The following is a 25,094-nucleotide window of genomic DNA, read 5'->3' as shown; positions in this document are numbered from 1 at the left end:
ATACGAAAAGAAAGGATGAGAGAAAAGGAAAGATAAAAAGAAAGAGAAATATTTTGTATAAGGTCGTTCCAAATTATTTTGCAATTTCTCTTGAGATAATGAAATTTTTTGTCTCATCCGCCTATGGAGTAGGCGTAACCGAATCATGTAAATTTTTTTTATTATTTCTATTTATTTTTCTACATCTTTTACAATGTCAAGTTATTTTATTTGTAACTTATTAACATAAAACTATTTTAGTGAAAGAAATATTTTATGCAAAATTTATATAGTGAATGAGGTATTTCAATTCCAAATAATGATGAATAAGTTTTTCCTTATTTTACTTTAAAAAGGGATGAGTGAATTTTGGATTTTTTTTCCTAAATGATTAATGATGAAAAAAAAAATATATATAAAGTTGTGGGACATAGTCGGAATTTGTGGGCGAAGGAGGGCATTTCTTTGAGAGAAAAAAAGAAAAAGTGTGATGGGTTGGCTCGGACCTCGGAGTGCGTGGGACACCGGTCGGAGGTAGCGACACTTCCACTCCTCTCTCTCTCTGCACTCCTCCAGCATCCGAAGAATCAAAAACGACGTAGTAGCAGAAACCACCAGAGATGATTTCACTGCAACGACGGAGGAGAGTGTGACGATGATGGCGACGACGATGAGGGGAGACTCCGTGGCCAATGCCAGATCCTCTGCTACACTGCCCCACCGTAACGACCCTGCACCTCTCCCCCTCGTCGTTTCCCTCAACTGCATCGAGGATTGTACTATCGAACAGGACTCCCTAGCCGGCGTGGCCGCCGTCGAGCACGTCTCGCTCAGCCGCCTCGCCGATGGCCGGATCGAGGCCGCCGCCGCGGTCCTCCTTCATTCCCTCGCGTACCTTCCACGCGCTACCCAGCGCCGCCTCCGCCCCTGGCAGCTCGTCCTCTGCCTTGGCTCCGGCGACCGCGCCGTCGACTCCGCCCTTGCCGCCAACCTTGGCCTCCGCCTCGTCCACGTCGACGCCTCCCGCGCCGAGGAAATCGCCGACACCGTCATGGCCCTCTTCCTCGGCCTCCTCCGTCGCACCCACCTCCTTTCCCGCCACGCCCTCTCCGCCTCCGGCTGGCTCGGCTCCGTTCAGCCTCTCTGCCGCGGCATGCGTCGTTGCAGGGGCCTTGTCTTGGGCATTGTGGGCAGATCTGCTTCCGCAAAGTCTCTGGCTAATCGAAGCTTGGCGTTCAAGATGAGTGTGCTTTATTTCGATGTCCAAGAGGTATGAACTTCATGGAATTTACTAGATTAGTGTTGGTATGATTCTAGCAAATTAATTGGGGATTTATACCAGTTCTGAGATGGAAGGGAAAAAAAGAAGAAGAAAATGGGAATAGGTTAAGGGAAATGTGATGTTCTTTTTGATTGTCTATGAGCTAATAAATGCACAGGTTGTAGTGATTTACCACTACGACTACCTAAAAAATTTGGCTCCTAGAATGTGATATTTGATGCGGTGATGATTTTCGCTTATTCTTGGAGTCACTGTATGCTGTTTATGTTAAAGCTTATAACTTGCTTGATTGTTGACGCCACATTGGTGCATTTGGTACAAACTGTTTCGTGACCTGCATTAGAGTAGCTGCGGATGGACTTGTAGTTGAAGAAAATTATGGTCACTAGGCAGTCACGTTTTAATTTTCCAGAGATGGATTCTGATTTCGTTTGGAAATTGATTTGCTCCATTTGAGTCTTGCTAAAATTAGTTTGCTTACCCTATTAATACAGCTGGGCTAGTTATTATTAATGACAGTAGAAGGGGTTGGGATAAACGTAAAGTAATTTGGAATGAGGTAGTGAATTAGGATTTAATAGCCCTTAAATTGTCAGAGGAAATTACCATAATTGTGTGAATTGGTGGAAAAAGATTTATGTAGCTAACCCCACCTAATAGGACTTGAGACTTAGTTTATTGTTGGAGATATTCAAATTCGTGCATGACACTTAACCATGTGCTTGAAAGTTGTGTGGAGGGACAATCATAGTTGTGTGATCATACGGTCTAATGGCTGAGTCAGGCTGACAATTTGAGTTTCATTATATGTGTTCAGAGAATTTCTTCTCTTGGGTCAAAGCATATATTGCTTCCCAGAAGAATCTGAATCAAGGATTTAAACTATCAGAGATATTATGTTATTCTCCTCATACTATCAGTTCTTAAGACTATTAGTGTCTATTGATGTATTCTTCCTGGACTTGAATACATAATGAATGGAGTGTAATTTTCTGCTCTCATTTAATGTATCATGGAGTTGAGTACATGGAACTTTGTATCTTAAATAGACATCTATTTTTTAATTCAGATCTTGCTTAAACTGTGCAACCAAGTTGACATTTCTATGATTTTATCGTTGTATAAAGCATTTTTAAATTCAAATATTTTGCTTTGCCTACTGAATTTTGTGGACTTAAATATGAATTTTATCATTACTGTTGTACTAGATGTGCATATTTAAATCTATCCTTGCATATTTGTGTTCTGTAGATGTTGTGTATTTTGTATTATAAATCTTTGTTTTTTAAATTGCACAAGTTCTAGATTAATTTTTTTTTCTTCCCTAACTACATATCCACAGGGAAAAGGGAAATTAGGCAGGTCTTCTTTAGCATTTCCGCCTGCTGCCAGGAGGATGGATACTCTCAATGATTTACTGGCTGCAAGTGACCTTATTTCACTCCATTGTGCTTTAACAAATGACACGGTTCAGATAATTAATGCAGAATGTTTGCAGCATATAAAACCTGGTAATCTTATTTGCGTACTTAATTTGAGGTTCTAGTTCCAAAATGTTCTAGTGATTCCTCCTATTTCCTTTAAAAGGAAAATTACCTTTATTTGCACAGGGGCATTTCTTGTGAATACTGGTAGCAGTCAGCTACTGGATGATTGTGCTCTAAAGCACCTTTTGATTGATGGTACAATTGCTGGATGTGCCCTGGATGGTGCTGAAGGACCCCAGTGGATGGAAGCATGGGTATTATATTGAATCTTAATATCTTATGGTATGAATATAAAATATGTTCTTGTGTATCTAAATTTTCCTGATTTTGCTTCAGGTAAAGGAGATGCCCAATGTATTGATACTTCCACGCAGTGCAGATTATAGTGAGGAAGTGTGGATGGAGATAAGGGAGAAAGCCATTTCTATATTGCAGACATTTTTTCTTGATGGCGTTATTCCAAAGAATGCAATTTCTGATGAGGATGATGAGGAAAGCGAAATAGGCTATGAAAATGAACATTTTGATAAACAAGACAATGTAAGTTCTTTGCAGGGTTCTGTTGGGGAGCAGTTGACTGATGATGTTCATGTTACTCCAGAAAGCTCTCTTAGAAAGGGTACAGATCAGTCAAAGGAGTCTCCTAGCCAGCATCAGGGTTCAGGTTTATCTCAAAGTACTGCTACTCGATCAGAAGGAAAGCGCAGTAGATCCAGTAAGAAGGCTAAAAAAAGGCATGCTCGCCAAAAATCCCGACAGAAGTCAGATGACCCTACTGCATTAGAAAAAGAAAGTATGTCTCATCGAGAAGATGATACTGCTATGAGCGGCACAGACCAAGTGTTAAGTTCGAGCTCTCGTTTTGCTTCTCCTGAAGACTTGAGAAGTCGGAAAACACAAATAGAATTGATAGAAGAATCAACTCCTGAACAGGTTTTAAAATCAAACACGAGGATCAGTAGGAATTATGGTGAACTGCTTAAAGATGGATATGTTATAGCCTTGCATGCCAGAGATAGTCCCATGCTTCATGTGTCCAGGCAGAGAGTTAAAGGGGGTGGCTGGTTTCTTGATACGTTGTCAAATGTAACAAAAAGAGATCCTGCAGCTCAATTCCTTGTTGTTTTCAGAAATAAGGTTTGTCCCCTATCTGTTTGGCACATGATGCTGCATGTATTTCAATTTACAGGTACAATAGAAGTTAATGTCATAATATTTCTGTTTTTAACTGTTGCATATGCTTATTCTTCAGGACACAATTGGCTTACGATCTTTTGTTGCTGGTGGAAAATTATTGCAGGTAAATTCTAAATTCTTGCCAGTTTTTGGATTTTTTAGAACTCTCTTGCTTAAGTTTAATTTGATAAGAAATTTTTATGGTTGAGTCTTAAGAGTTTTGCCTAATCATTATCAGGATCTATAAATCCACTATAATAGTTCATTAAGGTTATTTGTGCAATAGGAGAATAGAAATTGTATTTTATTATTATTCTTTTTTTCAACAATGAGGACAAATGTTGATTTGAATACAGCCTTTAGGATTTTTAGCATGATATCTAAAAGCTTAAGAGCTTCCTAGCCGTGTCATGATAGAAAAACACTTTACTTTTGTCACTCTATTTGAGAGGCCAACATGAAATTTTTTTTTCCCCGAATGATAATAAAACTTTGTGTGTAGTTTGAACATATCTTCTAATTCAAGAAAAGGCTTTCCTTATCTACTTAGCAAAGCATTATTCGTGATCAAGGTCTTCTGAAAAAGTATTTGTGGATGAATGAACTTGATCATTTTGAATCATCTTTAAGATCCAATAGAAAAAATAAATGTTTGATCTTTTCTGCTATTGGGAAATAAACTTTAAAGGCTTCTTGGATTTTTATCTAGTAAATTTTCTGCCAGCTGGAATATCTGAAAAATTACTCCAATGAGCAAGCTGCATGCATGATAAACTTGGTGTTCTGCATCAGCAGGTTGTGTTAAAAGAGATTTTCTAAGCAACATTTCATGGAGTATATAGTCATTCTGGTGAAAAATCTTGCTTAATACTGTCGATATATGTTTTAGAAAATCTTGAACATCTTGCTTAACAGTAACATTAGCGGCCATTGTGGGCATTAATTAATGGGTAGCAGTTATTGTGCCCTTGAATTTGTTTTCTCATTAGCAAACATATAGAAAACAGAGTTCCGCATGTTTTGACCCCTGAACCTTAAATAATAATGTTTTAAATGAATATGGTAGTGCTGGGTAACAAGAATATGGAGAGCTGGCAGCGATAGGGTATTAAGGTTAGGGCCGATTGGCGTAAGGGTAAGCATATGCTGAACGGATAGGCTGGATAGCTTGGATAATAAGGCAGATAATGTGGAGCATAATTCTATGGATTTGGAGGGTGTGGATATGTCAATGAGGGTTATGGCCATGCTTTTAAATCGCGGTAGCGGGTAGCGTAACGTAACGGTAACGGGTGTAACGGGAAGCAGGAGTAGCGGATGTTACATAACGGGAAGCGGGTGTAACGGTCGTGAATTTTTTTGAAGCACGCACAACCTTGTGCTTATTAGCGTACTTGCATGTTTTAAACTTTTAGCCATTCTTAGAAAGGGTTTTAGTGTATTTTTGGATCCTTTAGTTCGAGTAACTAAGTTATTTGGTAAGGGCAACAAATTTACATTTGTTTTAAACCATCATTGATAGAAAATTACGTGTGTGCGCGTATTTATACTTCTCATTGTTCTTATCTGTGATAAATTCTTATGAGTGCTAAATGAATTAATAAAATAAAATACATTATACACTCCATTAATCTATCAGACACATAAGACATTCGAATAAATAAATATAAAATAGCTAGAAAAGAAAGAAGGTTGAAGTTGAAAAATAAAGAACATAAATATCACATTACTAATATTATTAAAAAAAAAAAATTTCCTAACAAGTTAGTATTTTGAAATTGTTAATTAATGCATCTATTGGGAGTATTTAAAGAAATAGTTAATTTTGCATCATTGTCATCCTCATTATAATCTTTTCCCCCTCTTGCGACTTGGTATATTGAGAATGATATATGAAAGAGAGAAAAAGTGAGAAGAAAAAGTAAAAAATAAAATATTTTTTTGGTGTAACAGTCCTGTAGCGGTTACGTAATGGCTGTAGCGGCCTTTACGTAACGGTCGTGGTCCGTAACGGCCGCTACGGCCGTGATTTTTCTTCCCACCGATTTCACAGTGTGTAACGGTATCGGTAACCCAAAAAACCTTTACGTAACGGCGTTACGTAACGGTTGCGGCCTTTATTTAAAACCATGGTTATGGCTCCTTTAGTGTTAGATGGGGGTCTCACTCCAATACTGAGGTCTAAAACATTGCCTAACATCTTATGGTGCATCAGAAGTTTCATGTTTCGGTCTACTTTGTTGAACACTTCCACTTGCTCCACTACCTCTATGGCTAGATCAGTCTTGAAATTGTTATGAAACATGCACCTTGGAGGTGGAGATGAAGGCACGCAAAGATCTAAGTCTTGAGGAAGAGTTGGCTAATCCATAATCTCCTCCAAAAGCATCAACATGCTAGGTGGCAGGATCGATTAGCGCAAGAAAGAATGCAGGAAAATAAGAGAAAACAATAGGAAAATGAACAAGAAATTGAAAGAGTCAAAATGAAGAAAAAATTCATTTAGGGCTTAGTGCTCAATATTTCAATCTCCTATTGTGGTAACACATCAAGCCTTTATACAGGCTTTCTCCTAATACTAAATAAAGAAAAATAATTTATGAAATAATAACAAATCCCTAAATAAGGAAACACGATTTGGGGAATAATAGCAAATTCTTAATTAATGAAACATAATTTCAAAGCACTAAATGCTGAAACTTACATAACCAAATTCAATTATCCTAAATTATCGCTACACGTATGGTAAATGCAAAGATCTCCAAATGCCTTAATTTTGCTCATACGTGACATCTTGACATTCTCCATCATTCACCCCTGGTTGGAAAGACTCAAACTCTAGTTCGAAACATTTGAAGGATGACAAACTTGTCATTGATGAATAACTCAAGATTGGAAATGAGCGATATAATCCACAAGTTTAAAAAATATGCATGAATCAAGGGACAAAGTCATGAAGACGCACTTATTGGGAGTGATAAATTCCACATGTGCTATCTGACTAGTGCATCCAACCTTGAGCTTAATGGACTCAACCCTCATGGATGGCTTAATTTTTTTTTTTGCAATTTCCACCTCCATAAGTTCCTTTCTGGATTCTTTTGGTTTATATGTCAATTTTGGAATGCCCTTTATGCCCTCAAATCTTGTTGCTGATACTACTGGTTGCAGCTCTAATTTTAAGGTCTCACTAAGCATCTCCACATTCCTATCCACTTCTTCGACAATAACTCTTTTAGCTGAACCACATTGTGTGCTGTAAAAATGTTGGATTGGCTGCTATGCTTGGTAGACATCAAAGTATGGTCCTAGATTCCCTTGTCCTTGAATTTGGCTCCAAGGGGGAGACCAAGGTAATTAATGGGAAAGGATCCCATCTTGCAACGTAGAAGACCATCAAGGAAGCCCCCCTCCCCCCCCCCCCCCCCTCCCCCACCCCCACAACCACCATGTTCTCTCCAATTGGAAATAAGCTCACTTTTACCAACGTTCGCTTTCAAGCTTGAGACGGCATCAGACCCTAACAAATTGCATTGAAGGTTGAAGATATGAAGTGGGTATCTTCACAAAATATGATTGTATCATCTGCAAAAAGGAGATGAGAAACTTCTGTAAGCTTTCCATTTTTGCCCACCTTGAGACCTCTAAAGATCCCTCCTCTAGTAGCTTTCATCAACATAAGGCTAAGCACCTCCATAACCAAAATAAATAGAAAAGGGGACAAGGGATCTCCTTGTCTCAAGCCTCTCGAGGAGCAAAAGAAATCATAAGGGCAGCCATTTATGAGCATTGAGAAGCTTGTGGTTTTGATGCATTGAGCAATCCAACAACACCAGAGCTCCCAAAAACCCATTTTCCTAAGGAGATAAAGAAGGAAGTTGCAGTTGACATAATCAAATACTTCCTCCATATCTAGTTTGCACTATTTCCCTGTTTTCCCTCCTTCAGAAAGGCATCCACAACCTCATTAGCAATGAGGGCAGAATCCGTAATCTGTCTTCCAGCCATAAAAGCATGCTGATACTGACCAATGACTTCTGATATTGCTTTTTTGAACCACTCGGCTAGGACTTTAGCAATTATTTTATAAATGCTTCCCACTAAGCTAATAGGGCGGAAATCCTTGATGTTAATAGCATCAACTTTCTTTGGGACAAGGGTGACAAAGGTGGTATTGATGTAACTGACGGATTTTCTGGATCTATGGAACTCCTCAGGCACGTGTAATAGGTCGTAATTGAGAAGGCTTTAGTTATCCTGAAAGAATGCCGAGGAGAAACCATCCAATCCAGGTGCTTTATCCCCATTGCAATTTTTAATAGCTTGGAGGACTTCTGTTTCATCATAGGGTCTCATGAACCACCCTGTAGTGATTGCACTGAGAGATCTGAAATTGATGGCATCCAAAGTAGGTCTCCAAGACTCAGGTTCAGTGTAAAAGTCTTTATAAAAATCACAAATACCTTTCCTAAAATCCTCTTCCCTAGTTAAGGTGATTTGCCCAATTTTAATTTTGGACAAGGTGTTACTTCTATGAGGGGCGTTTGCTGTCCGGTGAAACAATTTTGTGTTACAGTCCCCCTCCTTGGGCCATAAAGCTCTGGATTTTTGCCTCCAAGATATTTCTTCAAGATTAACAACCTCGCTCGAATCCTTCTTATTTCTTAAGCATAGCTCTTTTGGCTCTTTGTTCATCATCAAGACCCTGGATTATCTCTTGCTTATCAAGTTCCTTGATGCCATTAAGCATTACAATCTTCTTCACTTGGACGTTCCCAAAGGTTTTTATGTCCCATATCTTTAGCTTTTCTTTTATTTCTTTAAACTTTGAGACAAGCAAAAAACTAGCTTTCCCCATGACTTGAATAGAGCACCACCAATTTTTTTGTAACTCCCCAAAACCATCATGCTTTAATCAAATATTCTTGAAGTGAAAGGGTGTTGGTCCCCTTTTAACTCCCCGTGTCAAGGGTGATGGGGAAGTTATCTGAGTTGGGCCTTGGAAGCAAACTTTGAATCACGTGAGGAAAGTGAAGCTCCAACTCAAACCAAAATTAGGAACCTGTCGATCCTTGAAAAGTCCCTAGAGTTGGAGCAAGTGAAATTACCACCAATGAGAGTGGAATCAATAAGGGCCTTCACGCTGAAAAAGTCAAGGGATTCTCTCATGCTACTGGTATCAAGGCTGCCCCCATTTCTTTTGTGCAGATAAACAATCATAACACCTCCATGATCCAAGGAGCATCCCATCTACTCCTAATCTCGAAGAGTTCATTCCAAAAAAGAAACCTGAAGCCTAAAGAGTCCTTAACCTGGGTCATAAAACCCTGTGAAAATCCACTAAAAAATTTCATTCATGCTTTTGAACAAACAGGAAACTGAGAAGGAGTTGGAGTGGTCCAACAATCCCACAACACTGGGCTTCCACAAGATGAATAGCCCCTGAGCTGCCTACTACTCCAAGGGATATCCAATCACAAGCGTCTCGGCCCCAAAAGTCATTGATCAATAGCTGCTCTATTGTCTCCACCTTAGTTTCTTGCAAGCACACCACATTGCCCCTCTAATCTTTAAGAAAGGATTTAATTACAGTCCTCTTGGATTTGTTGTTGAGCCCCCTCACATCCAGGAAATGATTTTCCTTGACATAGTTTAATACAAAGGCTCCAGCTACTGCATACCTCTGCCATTTCTGAGCATCCTCCTACTTTTCCATGGTTTGCTTTGCATTTCAAATGCTTTAATTCACTATTGCTATAAAACTTTTTGATACTTCCCATGGTTTTTGTGATTACTTCCCATCTCCTCTTTTTTCTTTCTTTTAGTATCCTCAAACTATTGTAAGGCTCTGTCCTCAAACCCTTCAAAGGACATGCCTATGGTTTTGCTTACCGATTTCAACTTCCGAAGAACCCAAATAGATACCTGATTCTTGAAGTGGGTGCTGTCTGAGTCCAAGTCCTTCAAAGTATCAAAAATGGTCTATCAATCAAATCCTATCAATCAAATCCTCAAAGTTGGGATTGACACACAAAGCCAGTGCTAGGGGCTGGAACAAGGGCTAGCCTTTCAGCAATAGTTTGAGATATAGGGGGTTCCTGACCCCTTCTACCAATTTTTTTCACTGGAGCCATAGCATTTGGAAGGCTATGATTCCTTTTGAAGATTCAGTCATCTGGACTGTGATGCTGAACAAGATAAATGTGCATGTTCTGTTATTAACAAGAAGGCCCTAAAAGCCTCTCTCTCATGTGTTTGATGCGCCACAAGTCTAATGAAATGATGCTCACCTTTTCCTCCATTATCAAGTGCAACCCAGCTTTGGAATGCTCTCTCCTCTTTTCTTTGGTGAAGCTTGGGTGGCACCTTGGAATGTGGGAGATGTGCTCATAAGACGTTTAGCTTTCAAATCATGTGGAAAGCACTATGTTTTATGGAGTGCTGCAGTCTTTGCTATCTTATGGATTCTCTGGATTGAGAGGAATGCAAGAACATTCAAGGGTTGTACAACTTCTTTTTGTTTTTTATGAGATAGAGTGGTGTTCTTGGCTTCCTTTTGAGACCATCAATTTTTATGTATTAGGGTTTATTTTTCCGACCTTCAAAGGGATTAGAAGGCATAATCTTCATGGTTGTTGCTGTTTCAGTCCTTGGCAAAATTTTCTCTTATCCAAAAAATAAAAAAATCTTGTTTATCAACTGTAGGTTGTTTGGAAATTTTACTATGAAATTTAGAATCAATGGCCCTTAACCTAGCTTTAGGGGTACCATCAGCAACCACTTTAGGCAATACCATTACAGAAGTGCCACCCACCAGCTATTCATATTGTGCTTCAACGCTACAAGTACTGCCCCCTTCATTATGATGATGCCCACTTACAATTCTGAGTTCTCTCTCTTGCAATTGTTATTTTCACAATCTTCATCATCCCCTGATCCAATGAATCCCTAGTCTTCATCCCTCAAGTCCTCTATATATATTCTTTCCCCAAACTCTTCTCTTTTCATATTTGTTGCCTATTTTCATCCACAATGAGCTCTTCGAGATTAGGAGTAGATTGGTTTCTCCTTGGATCATTGGAGGTTTGTTTCAATATGATTATGTATCCACACGAAAGAAGTGGGGGCAGCCTTAAGACCAGTAGCATGAGAGAATTCCTTGACTTTATCAGCGTGAATGCCCTTTGATCTCCCTCTCATTGGTGGCAACTTCATTTGGTCCAACTCCAGAGAGCCACCTTCCTTTTCAAGGATTAATAGGTTCCTAATTTCGATTGAGTTGGAACTTCATTTCCCTTGTGGGATTCAAAGTCAACTTCCTAGGCTCATCTCAGATCTTTTGCCCGTCACCTTTGATACCGAAGGAGTTAAATGGGGACCAACCCCCTTTCGCTTCAAGAATATGTGGTTGAATCATGATGGTTTTGGGGATATAGTGGAAACTTGGTGGTAATCTATTCTAGTCATCGGGAACGCTAGTTTTGTGCTTGTCTCAAAGTTGAAAGGAATAAAAGAAAAGTTGAAGATATGGAACAGAAACATCTTTGGGAATGTCCAAGCGAAGAAGATTGTTATCCTTAATGGCATCAAAGAGCTTGATCAGCAGGAAATTATCTAGGGTCTTGATGATGAACAAGGAGCCAAAAGAGATGTTCTTAAGAAGGAATTGAATGAGGTTATTAATATTGAAGAAATATCTTGGAGGCAAAAATCCAGAGCGTTATGGCTCAAGGAGGGGGATCGTAATACAAAATTCTTTCGTTGGATGGCAGACACTCATCATAGAAGTAACTCCTTATCCTGCACTGAAATTGCAGAAATCACCTTAACTAAGGAAGAGGATTTTAGGAAATGTATTTCTGTTTTTTATAAGGACATTTACACTTAAGTACTGAACCCTAGACTTGGAGACCTACGGTGGGTGGCATCAATTTTGATCTCTCAGTTCTTTCACTGCGGGGTGGCTTGAACGACCCTTTGGAGAAGCAGAAGTTCTTTAAGCTATTAAAAGTTGCAACGGGGATAAAGCGCTTGGATTGGATGGTTTCTCCTTGGCTCTCTTTTGGGCTAGTTGGAGCCTCCTCAAGCACGACATGTTAAACGTGTTCGAATAGTTTCATAGATTAGGAAGTTCGTCAGTTGCATCAATACCACTCTTGTCGCTCTTGTTCCAAATAAAGTTGGGGCTGTTAACATCAAGGATTTCCACCCTATTAGCTTGGTGGGAAGCATTTAAAATCATTGCCAAAGTACTAGTTGAGACGTTCAAAAAAGCAATACAGGAATTCATTGGTCAATATCTACATGCTTATGGATGCTGCCCTTATTGCTAATGAGGTGGTGGATGCCTAATTGAAGGAGGGAAAAGGGGAATAATGTGGAAACTGAATAAGGAGAAAGCATTTGATCATGTCAATTGCTACTTCTTTATCTCCTTAGGAAAATGCGCATTGGGGAGCTCTAGTGTAGTTGGATTGCTTAATCCTCAATGCATCAAAATCCCAAGCTTCTTAGTGCTTATAAATGGCTGCTCTTCTGATTTATTTTGTTCCTCGAGAAGCTTGAAACAAGGAGTTCCGTTGTCCTCCTTTCTGTTTATTTTGGTTATGGAAGTGCTTAGCCTCATGTTGATGAAAGCTACTGAAGGAGGGATCTTTAGGGGTCTCAATGTGGATAGATATGGAAATCTGTCAAAAGTTTCTCATCTCCTTTTCACAGCTGATACAATCATATTTTGCAAAGATGACCCTCTTCATATACTCAACCTATGATGCATTTTGTTAGGATCTGAGGCCGTCTCAAGCCTGAAAGTATTTGTAAAAGTGAGATTGTTACAATTGGAGAGAACCAGGGGGTAGGGGACCTTCCTTGCTGATCTTTTGGGTTGCAATATGGGATCCTTTCCCGAAAATTACCTTGGTGCCCCCCTCGGAGCCAAATTCAAAGACAAGGGAGTCTAGGACCCAATTATTGCAAAGTTTGAAAGGAGATCAGCCGGGTGGAAAATAAATTTCCTATTGAAAGGAGGCAGACTCACCCTTATCAGGAGCACTTTGACAAATCTTCCAGTTTATTTCACATCCATCCTTCCCTTATTGGCCTCAGTCACTAGGAGATTGGAAGGAATTCATAGAAGATTTCTTTGGGGAAGCTTAGGGAAGGAGTTTAAATGTCACCTTGTTGGATGGGGAGTGGTTAAACAACCCATTTGTTCGGGAGATTTGGGGTTGAAATCTCTCCTCACTTTCATTAAAGCCCTCCTCAAGAAGTGGTTATGGAGGTTCATGAAGGATAAAACCACTTTTGGTGGGATATTAATGTTTCTAAATATGGGCTTGAGTATAATGGTTGGACAGCACACAATAGAAAGGGATCCTATGGGGTGAGAGTTTGGAAATTCATCGGGAAAGGATGGGATGATTTTTTCCAATTTGTGACATTTCAAGTGGGAAACAGGGCCAATGTTTTCTTCTGGCATGATGTGTGGTGTGAGAATGATAATCCTACAGTTGTCTTCCCTTCCATCTACAACTTGGCTCGTGAAAAAAGCCCTTATTAGTTATCATCTCCAAATCAGTGATTAGGGAATTTTCTGGAATATTCGTTTCACAAGGAATGTGGCTGATTGGGAACTTCATGTGCTCTTTGACTTTTTCAGAATTCTCTATGAATTCTGTCACCAAAACATTCTCAACAAACCAAGATGGGCTTTGGACAACAATGGTGTTTTCTCTGTTAAATCTTTCTACAAGAAGCTCGTATCTTTGGGAACAAATTGCAGCAACTCCCCTTGGATTCACATTTGGAGGACAGCAGCCCCTTCAAAGGTTTCCTTTTTTGTTTGGGAGTTCGTACCTGGAAATATTTTAACCCTTGCCTATCTGCAGAAAAGAGGGATTACAATCACATATAGGTGTTTTCTTTGTATGGCTGATGCAGAATCAGTCAACCACATTCTTCTCGGCTGCCCCTGGACGAGGAACTTGTGGAATTTGGTTCTATTCTTGGCTGGACAGCAGTGGGTTACAAAAAATTCATTTGGAACAGAGATTGGAGATTTGAGCTTGAAAAGGCATCAGAGCCACCAAGGAGAAGTGAAAGGCTTTGAACCTCATCCTTCTCGCCATCCTTTGATGTGCTTGGAAAGAAAGAAATAAGAGAGCCTTCAAAGATTCGGCTATCCTGCTTCATACTTGCAAAGACTTGTGGATTGCTGCCGTCCCCCAGCAGGCTTAGTGGGAAAATTTTTAATGATGATAATGTAATCATCGCTGTTTGCGACACTCTACAGAGTGGTTGATGTTTTTTTTACCACAAGCTGACATCCCCTTGATGCCTTGCTAATTTAATTTTCTCTTTACTGATAAAAAAAAAAATTCAATAAATTGCCATTTAATGTTCTCACCAGGTGCATCACAACACCTCACCCCAACCCTTATCCTTAGTCTTTCAACTATGAGGAAATCATCTATGCAAGATTTTTATTTTTATTTTTACCAAAATTTCAAGGCTTCAAGTGATGGAAATTTCAATATCAATCTCAATATCTATTTCAACCATAAAAACTATTTATAGACGTAATAATGCTAGATCTAGAACTAAAATATTGTAAATTCATCAATGACAGTTATGTGGTGTGTAAGATGCAATAATTGAAATACAAAAATCATATTAAGCATATTCAATATATCACATCTGCTGTGAAATTTTTTGTTACTAAGATATTGCCCAACTTTGGACTCATTTGCAGATGGTATTGTGCAGTATGGCCAATATGAATGATTTATTATACCATGGTTATGCCTATAAATTTTTTAATCTCGAAGCTTCTCTGGTGTAACAGCCATAGCTTGGTTATGGGGCATATATACCTCAGAGGCCTAGATAAGACCTTTAGCTGCTACAGTGTGCAAAAGAATTTTCCGCCAAGAGGAAAGTGCACATTGTATTCTTTATTCTTAATATTGGGTTTTCAAGTTTTCTGTATTATGAGAGTTCAAGGGCTTTTGTAGTTGCTGGATACAGTTTGTAATTTCTGGGTCATGGATCCCATAGAGCTGGTCGAGCTATGTTTTAAGTTTGATTTTGGTGGGTGAAGTCCCAAAAAGTGTAAGTATACTCTAATTCTTGGCAACTAATATCCTTGGTCATATGACAAAACAAATCCATTAATAAAAAAATAATTGCAAGAGAAGGAGGATCAGACGTCCTCCATTAAAAGAAAAAACAAATTCCATCAGTGCTGCTTTCCAATCCCTTAGAAGATCAGACAGCAACAGGCCACCAAAATCCCAAATGAATGTGCCCAAACAGAAGCAAAAAAAGAACTTTCTACCAGAGAAAATTTGGAGAATAAAAAGCAAATACTGCACAATTCCAGAAGATCATCCCTCTTCTACTCTTCCCAAAACACCAAACCTGACCATAAAAAAATCATCTACATTCTGCGAAGCCACCCAACCCTCACCAGAGCAAGCAAACCAAGTGTTCCACAAATACCTTGCTGCAATGAAGGAAAAGATTATCATTAGTTTGTACTAAGAGCTTTATGAGATCTTCTTATCTTTAGCAAGTCATTCATGCTAATCCTGTTCAGAACAAGAGTCCACATGGAAGCACAGATTTTAAAAGGAACTTTCTTTGTTCAAGCAGAAAGGGCTGGGTTTGAAGATTGTATAAGATGAATAATAAAAAGAATTTGAAGAGAAAGACCCCAAAGAATCCCCAATCTAAAGCCTTGCACCCCCCAAAGTAAGAAAACAAGAATCCCGCATGCCTAATAAAGAAGTAAATTCATCAATCTCTCTCTTTCATTGAGACTTTTAAAGAAATGGAAATCCCATGAAAAAGAGCCCTTCTGAATAGAAAGCAGAAACTGGTGAATCAAGAACAGAAGATAGTCTAAACAAATGGGGCACCAGCAGCTCCAACAGTGTCTTACCCACCCTAGTTCCCTCCCAGAATCAAACTCTATCTCCATTACTCACTCTGAGGCTAGCAAGAGGATTGATCGAATTGACTTGATGACAATTAGATTTTGGATTTGTGTGAATTTGATTGGCCCTTGCTCTGAAAAGCTTTATTTCTTTTTTCCCATCATCATCTTCTTCTTCATTTCACAAGAAAATACAGCAGTATTCTCAGGGTCACTGTTGACGGCTGGTGCCTTGTTTCAGCCTTAAAATATCTGATGCACTTACTTTGACCCTTCCCATACTGCTGGACCAATGTTACCTAGAATGTGGAATGTTCTGGTTCCTGGAACAGGAATAGGATCACTGTGCAGAATGTGCTTCAAAATGTGGAACATTAGGGGAATACATAGATATATTGGTTAAAAAAGTGTACGGAGTAGTGATTTTGAATGCGAAAAAGGTTCACTTTTGGATCATATGTGGGATCGATATTCCTCTAATTCTTCTATTAATCGCCTTGGGGATTTATCTATGTGCCACCTCCTCCTTTAGAAGGCTTAGAGAGAATTAACATGTTTGATGATGAGGTTACTAAAGTTGATCATAAGGTTAAGGATGGAATTCTACCTACTCCAATACAAGAAATCTCTTGGAAAGAGAATGAAACTCAGTGTTTGTGGATGAATTGGGCCTTTAGTTGTCTGATCCAGGAGGAGATGAAGTTAGGCTTAAAAGGGGAAAATCAAAGGTGAAGAAGGGCGAAAGGGAACTAGCTAACTTGAAGTGTTCAATGAACTATGATGGGAAGGGATTAAAGAAGGGTTTCCTGGGCTGATGTTAGCATGTGTTTTTTGTTTGTTTTTTTAGCAAAACGAAAATTTATTATCAAGGCATCAAGGGGATGCCATCCTGTGGTACAAAGCATCAACCACCCTGAAGAGTGATGCAAACATGAGGATTACAAAATGATCATTAACAGCTTTTCCACTAAACCAGCTGGAGATAGCAGTAATCCATTGGGCTTTGCAGGTATAAAGCCTTTTGCTTCTCCTTTGTGTATCTGATGCCTTTCCAAGCCCAAATCTCCCCTCCAACTTAATTTGCCATAATCCATTGCTGCCAGTCAAGGAAAGAGCCAAATTCCACATGTTCCTTGGCCATGGGAAGTGGAGAAGAATGTGGTTAAATGATTCTGCATTAGCCATACAGAGAAAACACCGATTCATGACTGTAAGCCCTCTTTTCTGCAAATTGTTGAGGGTTAAAATATTTCCATCTACAGACTCCCAAGCAAAAAAGCAACCTTTGAAGGGGCTGCTGCTGTCCTCCACATGTGAATCTGAGGGGAGTTATTGCAATTTGTTCCCAAAGGTGAGAGCTTCTTATAAAGAGATCTAACAGAGAGAACGCCATTTTTGTCCAAAGCCCATTTTGGCTCATTGGGGATGTTTTGGTTATGGAAATTGTATAGAAATTTGTAGAGTTTGGAGAGTGTGAAATTCCCAATTTGCCATGTTCCTTGTAAAAGGAATGTCCTAGAAAATTCCTTGACCAATGATTTGGAGGTGATGACTAATAAGGGCATTTTTGTCATGAGCCAAGCTATGTATGGAAGGAAATGCGGCTCTAAGATTACGGTTCTCGCACCACACATCATGCCAAAAATAAACATTGGTCCCATTCCCCACTTGAAATGTTACAAATTGAAAAAAAATCATCCCATCCTTTCTTGATGAATTTCCATGCACCCACTCCATAGGGACCTCTTTTATTGTGTGTTGTCCAATGATTGTGCTCTAGCCCATCTTTAGAAACAATAATGTTCCACCAAAGGGAGTCTTTCTCCTTCATGAACCTACATAACCACTTCCTAAGGAGGGCTTTATGATAAGGGATTTCAACCCCAGACTTCTTGAACAAGTGGTTTGTTTGACCACTCGCCATCTAACAAGGTTGTATTTAAACTCCTTCACTAAGTTCCCCAAAGAAATATTCTTTGGATTCTTTACCCCCCCCCAACTCTCCTAGCAACAGAGGCATGAAGTAAATTGGAAGATTTGTCGAAGTGCTTTTGATAAGAGTGATTTCTTTTCCATCCTGTCAATCTCCTTTGAAACTTTTCAATAATAGGGCCCCATACTCCTTTATCTTTGAATTTGGCTTCAATCCATCTCCCTTGACATAGAAGGAGTTAAATGGGGGCCAGCCCCCTTTCGCTTTGAGAATATGTGGTTAAAACATGATGGCCTTGGGGAGTTAGTGAAAACTTGGTGACCTCCTATTCTGGTCATGAGGGAGGCTAGTTTTGTGCTTGTCTCAAAGTTGAAAGGAATAAAAGAAAAGCTTAAGATTTGGAACAAAAACATCTTTGGGAATGTCCAAGTTGTCACGACTAGCTCATTTTTCACATATTTTTTTTTTAACATTATATTATCAACATTATAAGATCATTACTGCATATCCCACAATCTAGCTCAGCAAGTCACCATCCACCTGGACCCGTGGGTACCAGGGATATAACAAAACATAAAGCAGAAGCTTATGCAGCAGGAAGTATAAAATTATATACAACTCATTATAATGTGCCCAAAACATACCAGAGTACTATAAACACTAACTCTCAGTATATATATATATACATCCCAAAAATGGAATCTAGGGACAATTCCTACAAAAACCTAACTGTCCCTACAACAACTTACCCTTCGTAGAGGGCAGATAAACAACACTACTTCTGTGGGGCTTTTCCCGTTTTCCTATCCGGGACTCCTGAAAAGTTAATAAAGTTTAGGGGTGAGACACCTTTCAGTAAGGGAAATAAACTAATACTTGTGTGTGGTAATATGAGTAATCCGTGTTCTACATATAACATACATATCATATCCAATACTGTTTAACAAATCTGGGAAAACATACGTATATCGAAATCATGGCAGAACATACTGCATTTCATAACATAACTCATCTCATATCATAATAATAACATAAAAACATCCTGATAGGTTAGCTGGTTGTTGTCATGTATTACCCCCACATGATTGGGTTGTGTGGCCCGAAGGTGGAACCTGACAATGGTTGGCCGACCATTGCGAAGTCGATAGTCTAGTTTGTAGGTCTGATGGGTCTACCCAGACTGGTCCGTACACCAGGGGCGATAACTGCACACTCCTCAAACATAACCACATCGACCATCCAATCTCACACCACTGCGTACAGCGACGTTAACACAGATATCATGATCATGAGAACCATGGACACATAGCAACGGTACCGTGCAAGTGCTAGCCTAAACCAAGCCAATCAGGTTCTGATATCATATACATATATTGAAACTGTGATACATAACTATCTCTTTTCATTTATTTTCACATCAATCATATCATTTCACATATATACACGTATCATAAAAAAATCGTCGGCCCGTACGCCGGTATTTCACATTTTATCATAGTTCGGCCCGTACGCCAGCTACACATAGCACAGCCCATACGCTGGCAAACAGTAATTACATAGCACGGCCCGTACGCCGGCAAATCACATCTCATAGCACGGCCCGTACGTCGGCAATCACAGTCACAAGGCACGGCCCGTACGTCGGCAAATCAAATAGCACGGCCCATACGCCGACAAATCACATTCATATATACATATATAAAAACATCTCGGCCCATACGCCGGTTTTTCATCATAAAAATCCATCTCATCCACATTCTTAGAAAACAACATTTCACAACATTTTTACTCATGCCACACAGTAGATTTTCCACATATTCAACATACGATCATTTTCACAGTATTTTGCAAATATAAGACATATATCTATAATCCTATATATTTTCCATAAATCAAATGATAACTATATATATATATATATATATATATATAAACATTTTCCAAAATAATACTAGCTTCGTTTATCCCCTTACCCGATTCCTGGAAAGCCCCTAATAAAACTGCCCCGCACCCGCAGGGTTCCTAACTCAACACCCTGAAAATGAAAAATCTCAGAATTAAAGTTCAGTATTTTGAAGCATACAATATTTTCCTCAACTGCCAAAAACTCGCATATTGAGTAGAAAGTTTTCACCCAAAAGCATTCAAGTTTAACACCTGAGGGCTTCCCTGACCAATACTCTGAAACTGAAAACTTCCAGTATTAAACTTCAATATTTTCATGCGCACAACATTTCTTCTAACTAGTGCAAGACCAAATATGGCTTAAAAAGTTTTACCTCAACTTTGGGATGATTTCCAACTAGCTTTCTCCCACGATCCGCTCCAGCAGATTTGGAGAGAACTCTGTCAGGAGTGTCGTGGTGACTTTGGATCGTCGATATGACGACTGGTGGGGCCGGAAACGTAGAGAGAAGGGAGAGAGAACTGTAGAGAGAGAGAGAGAGGACAGAGAGAGATTTCTAAAAAAAAGCATTTCTCCCGGATTTCGTTTATATATGAAACAGGATTTTGTCGATGAGCCCGATCTTTGTCGACGAGGCCCTGTGTTCGTCGACGAAATTCAGGCTGCCTCTGAACCTCTCTCGGTATTTTCTCGTTGACGAAGTCCTGTGTTCGTTGACGAATTCTCTTAAGCCTTCATCGACGAATATAGGGGATTCGTCGACGGAGCCTTGAAACTCCCCCTTTTTGTTTTTCCCCTCCCGAAATGCAATGTCGTCGACGAAGTCTGCGACTTCCTTTTGTTTCCGGTTTCCATTTCCCTTTCCTTATTATTTAAGTTTCATTTTTAAATTCGGGTCGTTACACAAGTGATTAAAGAGATTGAGGAGCAAGAATTAGTCCAGGGTATTAATGATGATCAGAGAGCTAAAAGAGCTATGCTTAAGAAGGCATTGTATAAGGTGATTAATCTTGAAGAAATATCTCAGAAATCCAAAGTTCTATGGCTCAAACAGGGGGACTATAATGCAAAATTCTTTCACTGGGCAGTAAATGCTCACCATAGAAGTAACACCCTATCCAACATTGAAATTGGGGAAGTCACCTTAACTAGGGATGAGGATTTTAGAAAAGGTATTTGTGATTTTTATAAAGACCTCTACACTAATTTTGAGGCCTGGAGACCTACAGTGGATGGCATCAATTTCAGATCCCTCTGTTCTTCCACTGCAGTGTGACTTGAGAGACCTTTTGAAGAAGCAGAAGTACTCCAAGCTATTAAAAATTGCAATGGGGATAAAGCGCCCGGGCTGGATGGTTTCTCCTTGGCTTTCTTTAAGGCTAATTGGGGCCTCCTCAAACATGACTTGTTAAACATGCTCGAGGAGTTCCATAGATTAGAAAATTCGTCAATTGTATAAATACCACCTTTGTAACTCTTGTTCCAAAGAAACCTTGGGCTGCTAGCATCAAAGATTTTCACCCCATTTGTTTGATGGGAAGCATTTATAAAATCATTGTCAAAGTACTTGCTAAAAGGTTCAAAAAGGCAATACCGAAAATCATTGGTCAGTTTCAACATGCTTTTGTGGCTAGAAGACAGATAATTGATGCTAATGAAGTGGTGGATGCCTATCTAAAGGAGAGGAAACGGGGAATAGTGTGCAAACTGGATATGGAGAAAGCATTCGATCATTTCAATTGGAACTTCCTTCTTTATCTCCTTGGGAAAATGGGCTTTGGTGAGCTTTGGTGTAGTTGGATTGCTCAATGCATCAAAACCTTCTCAGTGCTCATTAACGGCTGCCCTTCTAATTTCTTTCGCTCCTCTAGAGGCTGGAGACAAGGAAATCCCTTGTCCCCTTTTCTATTTTTTTTGGTCAGTGCTTAGCCTCATGCTGATGAAAGCTGCTGAAGGAGGGATCTTTACTTCTTTTTTTCTTTTATTTTTTATTTTTATTTTCCTGAGCTTTATTTTGCTTTTTTTTTTTCGAGGATTTAGTATTCTCATTATGATTGTACATTCTCTTATTATATTTTCTTTTTCTGTAAAAAAAAAAAAAAGAAGGGAAAAGTGTAGTGGCAGTTGTATATTTTGGAGAGTTATGTTGACGTGTTTCTAAATCTAAAAGAGATTTTTTGTTCTGAAGTAGGTTAATAAAAAAATAGAATTATGATGTGATTACTCCCCACTTTTAACTAATAAAAAGTTATGTTATGTGAAAAATATTAAACTAAAACCTTGGATTCTTAGATTTAACATTCCAAAATGAAAATGTACCACATTTTGGAACATTCATACCAATATGGGGTTCACTGGGGTGTGAACATTTCTAGCTGGACTTTCAAATCGTCACTCAAAACCTTCAAAAAACTAGCCTCTGTTATGAAACTTCCAGTATTCTGCATGAAAATCCTTGGAGCTGCCCCTGCTGGAATTGAACCAAATTCAAGCCCAAGAACTGCCGCTTTACCACTACCTATACTACAGCCTTGCATCACCACAAATACAACTGCATCCAACTCTTGCTTAGGTTTTCTGAAGCTGTGCTTCATCAATCTCCTTCTAGATTCTAGAATTGGAAGATGCTATTATTTCTGGTCTTGTGATTTTGCATGATTAAATTGTAAGTATGGACTTTATTCAAACTACTGCTGCTAGATCCGTTGAGAGTGATATCTGCTGCACAGAAACTTAGGTCATATGCACTCACACTACTAAATTTCCAATGTTAAAGAACTTTAGTCTAGCTCTAGTTTTGCATCATTATATGCTGTCACACTACTAAAATTCTAATATTGAGGACTAAAGTTGAGCCCTATTTTGGCATCACAGATAAATAGAAGAATGGAATTTGTATTTGCTAGCCACAGCTTTGATGTCTGGGAGAGTTGGCTACTGGAAGGTTCTCATGAGGACTGTAGGCTTGTCAACTGTAGAAATCCCTTGGTGAGTTCTTTCATTCCTTGTATGATTTAAATTTTTCAACTAATTTGGCCACTATTTTAAGACCTCCCCAGTCCCCATAATTATGTTTCTGTTTCTCTTCAAGACTGATGAGCAGGTTTTAAATAGCCAAGGATTCCCCATGCACATATGTGTGTAAATATTTCATGGTTTGAATGAATATTTGTGTGAACACACTGCACACTCATGCACCTAGAGGGAAAGCATGGTAGTATGATTAAATTGAACTTTGGCAATTGGCTGTATGTTTTGTTTGTATATTTCATGAAGTCTGACATTGTGGCAATATGTGTGACATGCTTGTTTGTGGGATGGCCTACATTCTACATTTGTGTATGGTATCCCACTATCCCTGATTAGTTTCCCTTCTTTTTGTTAGGAAGCTTGGAAATCCTAGGAAGTTGTAATTGCATTTTTCTATATGTTGAATGTGACACGCTGGGCCTTTCCATGTGGAAATCTCCAGAGTTTTAGTAGGTTTAAATGGACAAATTGCATTGGGCCATACGAATCATGAGATGGGGGGTTAATAGTTTGCCAAAAAAGAGTGAGATTATCAAACCATCTTTGCATTTTTTGGCTTCTCCTTCATGTGATTCTGGTTTTATAGCTTATGAGCCCGATATGGGGCTGGCTTATTTGTGCTACCCAATGCATAAGCTGCAGTAGGCCACTGTTCATCAAAAGCATTTTGAGTGATCTCTCTCTCTCTCTCTCTCTCTCTCTCTCTCTCTCTCTCCCAATTGCGCCCACTGGTGCAAAAATGCAGGCTGTTTTGGACATTCGCATTGAAATTCTTGCTGTTCTAGGAGAAGATGACGGGGTTACTCGCTGGCTTGATTAGGTTGCGAATGTGTTATTTGAGAAGACTCGTCTATTCCTTCTCAGTAGAGCTTGGTGTTAGTTGTAAAGTATCCAATTATTGTTTCCTCGCCTGCCTTGTTGTACACATGTTTTGTTGTTGGTTATGCGGTGTTTGGATAAAATTCATGTATTTTTATTGTTTACAAGAGATACCTCAAGGTCTCATCTAACATGGTTATTCTTTTTTGAAGTCAACTGCCTTTCTTGTTCTTCATGTAATCTTTCCACAAGGTTCCATTGAACATTTTACTCTTAGTTATGAAGCTGGGTCTTCCTTTGGAGATTTTTTTGGCCATGGCTCATGAAGATGTGCTGTAGCTATTAAACTGCAATTTATCTCTAATAAATATATTACCCATGGGCACGCTTAACATGAGCATTCCACCGTCCCAAATTTTTTTTTTTTTTAATTTTTATTTTAAAATGATATACGTTTGGCTTAATGGAGAAGATAAGCAGTTGGGACATTTTAGAAATTCAAGAAACCCCGTTGGAGTAATGTATGTAGATTGAATGGGAAAAATAAGGTCATAGGTGGGTAAGATGTAATTACCTTTTAAATTTTGCAGGCTTCTAATATCACTTGACGTACAGGTGATCACCCTTAAAAGGACAGTAATAAACTGAACGGATAGCTGAGAATTTAGTGTAGCTTTTCAAACTTTATGCAGGCAAAGTGAAATCGAGCAATCCAAGTGGATAATGTTGGTATATTGTGTGAAATATAGATAGCAAATAAATTTATCAGAGAACTTATGAATCATGTTGATTATTATAACTATTCTAATCAAAGTAAATTTTCAATTTCTATAAGCTGTAAAATGAGTTTGATTGAATCTGTCCTTGTTCCTATGAAGGAACTGAAAATGAATCTATTTTTTGGTATGAAATTATCCAAATCATTATTGTTAAAACTTACCCTTTTTCCAAATTTGATGAATCGCTAATAGCTCGTTTGAAACTAAAAAAATATTAGAAAAAGGAAAAGAAATATAAGAAAATAAACATGGATCCAATTATTTGATTAAAAAACAAGTACTGAGTATTGGCAAAAAGATTTAATAAAAAAATCAAATACCTTTTGAAATTGTGGTGGTTGTGGATGGATGATAATGAAATGGGCAAATTAAACTCGTCATGTCAACTTTCAGAAGTATAGGGTAATGGTGGAGAAATAGGAGAGGTGAAAGGAATCAAATTAGAAGAGAGGAAAATAAAAAAGGGACAAATTAAAGGGAGAAGAGAGAGAGATAGAGAGAGGGCGGGGAGCGGGATAAAAAGCGTAGAAGTCCTATTCTAACAATGTGCTATTGTATTGATGTATGGAGTTTAATTGAATTGTCGGGTCCTCTTATAAGAATCATTACATGTATTTATATCCTTTTTAGGTTAAATTTATAATATTAAATCCTAATTAATAATATAGTTAAGGTGTTTCTAAACATTAAAAGGAATAATAATAAATTGGGACTATTTCAAAGTATTAATGGTCCAACTATTATAGTCAACTCTGATGTCATGCCCAC

General features: G+C 38.7%; 1 protein-coding gene across 1 annotated transcript; it reads left to right on the top strand.

The window, feature by feature from the left end:
• The first annotated feature begins 418 nt into the window (after nucleotides 1-418).
• LOC131153135 (C-terminal binding protein AN) lies at nucleotides 419-23,847 on the top strand. The gene is made up of 7 exons (XM_058105213.1): nucleotides 419-1,249; nucleotides 2,604-2,772; nucleotides 2,872-3,002; nucleotides 3,085-3,885; nucleotides 4,001-4,048; nucleotides 22,573-22,686; nucleotides 23,474-23,847. Exons 1-7 carry the CDS (start codon nucleotides 635-637, stop codon nucleotides 23,546-23,548), a joined length of 1,953 nt encoding a protein of 650 aa, XP_057961196.1. The 5' UTR covers nucleotides 419-634; the 3' UTR covers nucleotides 23,549-23,847.
• Nucleotides 23,848-25,094: the final 1,247 nt, after the last annotated feature.

Source organism: Malania oleifera, chromosome 4 (genome assembly GCF_029873635.1).
Source record: "Malania oleifera isolate guangnan ecotype guangnan chromosome 4, ASM2987363v1, whole genome shotgun sequence".
Taxonomy (NCBI): Eukaryota; Viridiplantae; Streptophyta; class Magnoliopsida; order Santalales; family Ximeniaceae; genus Malania; species Malania oleifera.
This window is presented reverse-complemented; position numbering and strand designations above follow the sequence as displayed.

What these genes read in the sequence shown, in the direction of transcription:
- LOC131153135 (XM_058105213.1), top strand. Translation starts at nt 635, where the DNA reads ATGATGGCGACGACGATGAGGGGAGACTCCGTGGCCAATGCCAGATCC. An exon ending in TTTGCAGCATATAAAACCTG is followed by an intron (nt 2,773 to 2,871) that starts GTAATCTTATTT and finishes TTATTTGCACAG; the next exon opens with GGGCATTTCTTGTGAATACT. An exon ending in CCCAGTGGATGGAAGCATGG is followed by an intron (nt 3,003 to 3,084) that starts GTATTATATTGA and finishes ATTTTGCTTCAG; the next exon opens with GTAAAGGAGATGCCCAATGT.